We start from the raw sequence: 6,409 nt of genomic DNA, 5'->3' as shown, positions 1-6,409 counted from the left end.
TTCATCACAGTAGCGACTGAAGCGCTTGAGGTACTATGCAGGAAATCTGTACCGTCAAGAGAGAATAAGTCTGTAGCAAGTTTTGTCCAGGGGGTTGGTAGAATATCATGTGGTTCCAGTGGTTCCCTATGTTGCTGAACCTGGTTTTTTTGGCATGTATGGCATGTCTTAACAACGTCCTCGATGTTTTTATTGATGCCTGGCCAGTATACCGTATCCCTGGCTAGTCTGCGGGTTCGCTTTATGCCCATATGACTGGTGTGTAGCTGGTCCAAGATGTCTGACTGAAGTGATGGGGGTATTACCACTTGTCTTCTTTTGAAGATGATCTCGTTTGCAATTCCCAGTTCATCTCTGTACGACCAGTACACTCTCAGATTGCTTGGAACTTGCTTCATTACGTCTGGCCAACCCTCGTAAATGATGCTACTTAACAGCTTCAGAGTCGGGTCACTTGCTGTTTCTCTCTGCAGCTGTGTCTGTTTGGTAGGCGTGAAGCTTGCAGATCAGGATCATATCTGTCATCCACTTCCATGACTTCATCGACGTGAAATTCAATAGAAACATCGCCTTTCTTTTTGGGGTTTGGTAACCTGCTTAGAGTGTCTGGGAGTGTCATCCCACTTCTAGGTTTGTACAGTACATTGCAGTCATATCCTTGAATCTTGACAAAGAGTCTCTGTAGCCTTGACGGTGCACTCCTAAGTAGTTTTCTACAAATCATCTCGAGTGGTTTGTAGTCGGTGTGGACAGTAAACTTGTTACCGAACAGGTAGATATGGAAACGTGTAATTCCAAATACAAGTGCTAGTGTCTCACGCTCAATGTTTGAGTAGTTGGATTGCGCATTTGATAAGCTTTTTAAAGCAAAAGCTTTCCAGCATGTCTACTCGCGTTCCTCGTCTATCTCCCCATCGTATGCTTTCTTTCATGACCGCTTTACCTCGTAACACACACGCGCAGTAATGTAGTCCCTATCACTACAATGGCCTAATGGACAGAGTGAAAAACTTTTTTGTTTCAGCGCTGACCTACCATTTTTATCACTTTATTGAAAGGACCATGAAATGTGCTTTCCACTGACGTGCGAAGAGTAAGTGTCTGATAACCTTTTGCCCCCCAAGAGGAGGGTTAAACATGGATTCTTGAACTGCCTCAATGAACTGCCTCAATGATGTCACAGTGTTCTCATATTCATGGCACATCCATAATCCAGAGAGATGGCTGTAGCGCGACCGCCTGTAATTGGTTGTCTCTACTGAATGGCTGGTCACATGGTCACAACTACACAGGTGGGCATGTACCCAAAATAGAACAATAGAATAATTGTGGTTCTACCCCTTTTCCCTTGCTAATTGCTTATATTACTGCGTACTTCTGTGGTATTACACTTTGCCTGCTTCTGTCCATACACTCGTTTACTCGTTCTGTTTTACTCGTAGTTTAAAAATTTAGATTTTATCAATGCGAAATTTACGTACCTGTAGTTGGTAAATTGTAATCATGTTGAGTAGCAGATAGTTAATAAGATTTTAAGCATAATTTATATATTGTACTATATGTTGGGGGTCTTTATATTATATCATTGGTGGGGCTATCACTGGGGAACAATATATTTGATACTTAGTGAAATTTTGTGGTTTTTATAAAATGTATGCAGGCGAGTAAATTGTGATTGTATTGCAGCCGTGTAACCTACTGAATAGATTACATTTGTTTTAAAATAGAAATAAATGTATTGTGACTCTTGATCGTGGAGTTTGCTTGAGTGACTTGTTCGGTTTATTTATTTTATATTTTTATTGCAACACACTACCTGCCTGCCTTCCATCTTTACAACATGGACAACGAATAATAATCCTACGTTTCCTCGAGTATTGTACGTTCCATTAAGTCATTTTACACTGCATAGTGGTAGGGATTCCATAATGACGTGTACCGTAATGACTTCAAAAATTAATCGAATTGTAGTATAGTAGTAGAATAATAGTAGTCATCCTAGGCCATTCGTAGTTACAAACACAAAACTTGTAAATATGTTGTTCTTAATAGGCTTCTAAATGAACCCGTCATGGCCCTTACCCTTCTTCCTTTCAATGGCCACAACTTTCCCTCTTCCCATGCATGTACCGAACATCGCCTGCAGCATGTGACCGTGATGTCTCTACATTGCAGGGCATGACGTACTACATTGCACGTCCCCTCACCGTGATGTCTCTACATTGCAGGGTGTGACGTACTACATTGCACGTCCCCTCGCTATGATGTCCCTACATTGCGGGGCGTGACGTACTACATTGCACGTCCCCTCGCCGTGATGTCTCTACATTGCAGGGCGTGACGTACTGCATTGCACGTCCCCGCACCGTGATGTCTCTACATTGCAGGGTGTGACGTACTATAGTACACCTCCCCTCGCCCGCCGCTTCTTACCGTGATGTCTCTACCTTGCAGGGTGTGACGTACTACACTACTGTACACCTCCCCTCACCTGCCGCTCCTCACCGTGATTGTAGCATTGAAATACGGGTGAAATAGGGTTGAAATACGCCGTATTACATGTTACTACTACTACTACTACTACTACTGTGCTATAACAACACGGCATACGATCGCAGCAGCACACGTACTGTCGTCGATGCAGAACCACACACACCGTGGACACACGCTTTCTGAAACCTAACCAACAGCGACGACGACGACGACGACGACGACGACGAGGATGACAAGCCGCCGGATGTTGCTCGCCGTCGCCACGGCGATCCTCGCCTGCGCGTGCGTCGCCGCGGCAACAAGCGTCTGCGATAGCGCCACCTACAGCGACTGCCCGCCGTCCGTCTTCCCGTGCTCGTGCTCGCTGGGAGAGGGCGACTACGCCGCGTGTCCGTACGTGCGCTGCGTCGGAAACTCGGACACGTCGCTCGCGGACGCTCTCTTGTTGATCGACCGGCCCGTCTATTCGCTCGTCGTCGACGGCTTCACCTCCGCGCGGTTCCGCGACGCGACCTTCGCGAACGTCAGCGCCGAACAGCTGTTCGTCGAGAATAGCACGGCACTTAGCGAACTCACGGCGGCTGCGTTCGCCGGCGCGGGCCGCGTCGAGGACCTCTGGCTTCGCTTCAACACGGCGCTGACGACGGTCGACGCGTCGGCGCTCACGCAGCTGCGCCGCTTCATCCTGTACGACGCCGCCGTCGCCGCGCTGCCGCCCGGGTCCCTCCCCTCCGACCTCCGCCACCTCAAGGTCGAGCACTGTCGGAACTTCCGAGTCGTGGCGGCGGGGGCGGCGTCATCGCTGCGCGCGCTCGAGGCCGTCACGATGCGCTGGAACAACGTGAGCATCGTCGACGCCGACGCGTTCACCAAGGACAACGCCGCGCTGAGAACCATCGACCTGTCGGAGAACGCCGTCACAGCGATCACGGCAGGAACGTTCGCGAACCTCCCGGGGCTGGAAATGGTCATCCTGACGAACAACGCGGTGACGGCGGTCGCGGCGGGGGCGTTCGACGGGAGCGAGAGGCTGAGCAGGATCCTGCTGAACGGAAACCAGATGTCGATGGTCGGCGCCGGCGTGTTCTCCACGCTCCCTGCACTCAGCGCCCTCTTCCTGCAGACGAACGCGATCACGACCCTGCAGCGCGGCGCATTCTCCGCCAACAACATCGCGCTCGAGACGATCGTGCTCTCCTATAACTTCGTCGAGCGTGTTCCGGCCGGGGTGTTCGACGAACTCCCCGCGCTCGCGCTGCTCATGATCAACCACAACGAACTTCGGGAGATCGACCCGGCGGCTTTTTCCGTCGCGAACGTCGCGCTCGTGACCCTCTACCTCCACGCGAACAAGATCAGGTACGTTGCCGAGGCGACGTTTGCGCCGCTGCCTTCGCTCGCCACGCTATTTCTGCACCAGAACTTCGTCGCCGATGTGGCGCCGGGGGCGTTCTCGCAAGCGAACGCGCGCCTCGCGGACGTATCGCTGTCGTTCAACCGTCTCACGCGCGTCGAGGCGGCGACCTTCGCCGACCTTCCCGCGCTGCGCTCGCTCAAACTCGGCAACAACCTGATAGAGGGCGTTGCCGCGGGAGCGTTCTCCGCCGCTAAAGACTCGCTCGTCGAGTTAGAGCTGAACATGAATCGTCTCGAGGAGCTGGAGGTCGGCGTGGTGTCAATGGTCGCGACCCTGCGCCGGCTCCACCTACAGGACAACAAGCTGACTACGCTGGCGGCGGAGGCCGTGCCGGCTGGAATCAGCATCAACCTGAAGGGTGGGTGATGCTGCGGTAACCATGACGACGGGGACGCGGTGGCTCGTCATGTAGTCATCATGTTACGCTGTTAATTAATAATTATGGCATTACATTTTTTACATTATTAATTATTAATTACGTTATTTAATTAGGTTATTAGTTGTTTTTATTAATTTTTAGCTCATCTGACGTAGTCAGATGCAGCTTGTAGAATGCATGATTCGTTGCGTATCCGTCCGGCCGTCCCCGCCGGTCTGTGCGTGCTGGTCACAGTTGGGCACCAAATCTTAAACCGCTCGACGTTACGCGCGTCACGACATTGCGGACGTCGGGGGGGGCGGCGATCGTAAAATTGACTCGGATGACAAATTTGAGGGTGGTCAAGGGGTCAAATGGTATCAAGATGTGTAAACGGAGGGGCTGGAATATTTTTCCCTTAACTTAAGGTATAGGAGGAAATACGGAATTGCGGCACAAATCTTAACGGCTCGACCTATGCTCTTAATATTCGGTGTATAGTGTGATGGGCAGGAAACCCATCACCAGTGCGAAATTGGAGGTCACAGGTGAAAGGGCAGTAGGAGAAAGGTCAGATATCAGACATCTTCGGAGGACATGGCTGTTGTGTGTGGTTGTGTTCGTAATGAACTCCAATAAATCAAACACACAAATATACAAAAGAGCGTGAATTTATTCCAGCATGTCTACTCGCGTTCCTCGTCTATCTCCCCATCGTATGCTTTGTTTCATGACCGCTTTACTTCGTAACACACACGCGTAGTAATGTTGTCCCTATCATTACATCCCCCTTCTCTGAAATTGAGGGGTCTCGTATATAACATAATATATCAATTGGTTAACACAGTGAAACATTGCATACTGAGCATACACAAAGAAACATAACGTGTTTATCTTTAAAAATTCAAAAATCAATGCAATTGACTGTGTGGCCTGGTCATGTGTATTGGATACACTATCTGACACTGTTTTTTAAACTACAAAACACTATTCTATTCATACACTGTGGTATGCGATCTATGCTTTATAATTAACTTCAAAATGCTAAATAAGAAAATGCAAGGATCGTACTCACTTGCTAAATCCTTAAATTAGATATATCAAACTCCGGCAGTCTTGGTAACACTTTAGACTGCTGCAATCCAATTACTTATAACTATAATACATCGTTGGGCTAACTTGGCGCCTTTCCTTGGTCTAACCCACACTTACACCCAATTATACACTTTTGCGTCATGAACATAACATATGCAAGCACTGACTTGTGCTTACAATAAATCATGAAAACCGCAAACCTTGTCTCATACACTGATTTCACCTATGTTTGTGTGGACATGGTGTGTGTGTGTTGTGTGTTCACATCTGCTCTTGATATCTGATTGGCTTACGGATTGTACGGCCAAACCTGGTGGTGATTTGATCTGAGTATGTGTTCGTGTCTCGATCACTGTAATTGTTGTGATCGCTTTCCACCTTGGATGTGTCTGTGCAGAGATTGCTACTGGGGCTGTTGTGTACAGATGATGTGACATCATCAGCAAAGTGTACACTTCTGGCAGCTGTCTGTGTGCTACTGGGTGTATTGCAGGTGGGAATCTCCCTCAGATATGACCTATTTCTTCTTAGTATACTGCCGTTGGGTGTGGAAACTCCGTATGCCATTGGCTCGTCACACACCTGTGTAACCTGAGCCGGCATCCATGTGTGATCATTCGGGTTCAGAGTTCTGACCTTCTGGCCGACTGACAGTTGTTGTAATTCTTGTCCAGCATGTTTGTAATAATCTGTCTTCATCTTCTCCCGTCATTGTTGTAGTTGATCATGTGCATTGCTCATCTGGTGTCTGCTGTGACGACCTGGGAGCGTCGTCTTTACCCGTCGTCCAAAAAGCATTTTGGCAGGGGAGGGTAAGTCGGACTGAGGAGTCGCTCGAAGGTGCAGAAGTGCTTTCTGGACATCTTCTAGCCGTATAATCATATTTTGTGCTTTGTGCTTTGTGATTATTATTGCTAGGTACTCGGGTGCATGGTTCCCACAAAGGGGTCAGTTAGATAACCAGCAATGAAGATTTACTTATATTTTAGGTCAAAAATATAAATTTCCAGGACATTAGACAAAATAAGGACAAATTGGGCCCATTT

At 48.6% G+C, this 6,409-nt stretch overlaps 1 protein-coding gene across 1 annotated transcript in view; it reads left to right on the top strand.

The window, feature by feature from the left end:
- LOC106810730 (leucine-rich repeat-containing protein 15-like) overlaps positions 1 to 4,276 on the top strand; it is an 11,136-nt gene extending 6,860 nt beyond the window's left edge. The window contains exon 4 of the mRNA XM_014814169.1: positions 2,809 to 4,276. Within this exon, the coding sequence (XP_014669655.1) occupies positions 2,809 to 4,276 (1,468 nt within the window). The remainder of the gene's footprint in view (positions 1 to 2,808) is intronic.
- The last annotated feature ends 2,133 nt before the right edge of the window (positions 4,277 to 6,409 follow it).

Source organism: Priapulus caudatus, unplaced genomic scaffold (genome assembly GCF_000485595.1).
Source record: "Priapulus caudatus unplaced genomic scaffold, Priapulus_caudatus-5.0.1 Scaffold469, whole genome shotgun sequence".
In the NCBI taxonomy this organism is placed as follows: Eukaryota; Metazoa; Priapulida; class Priapulimorpha; order Priapulimorphida; family Priapulidae; genus Priapulus; species Priapulus caudatus.
The sequence above is the reverse complement of the archived record's forward strand: the minus strand, read 5'-3'. Positions and strand labels throughout refer to the sequence as shown.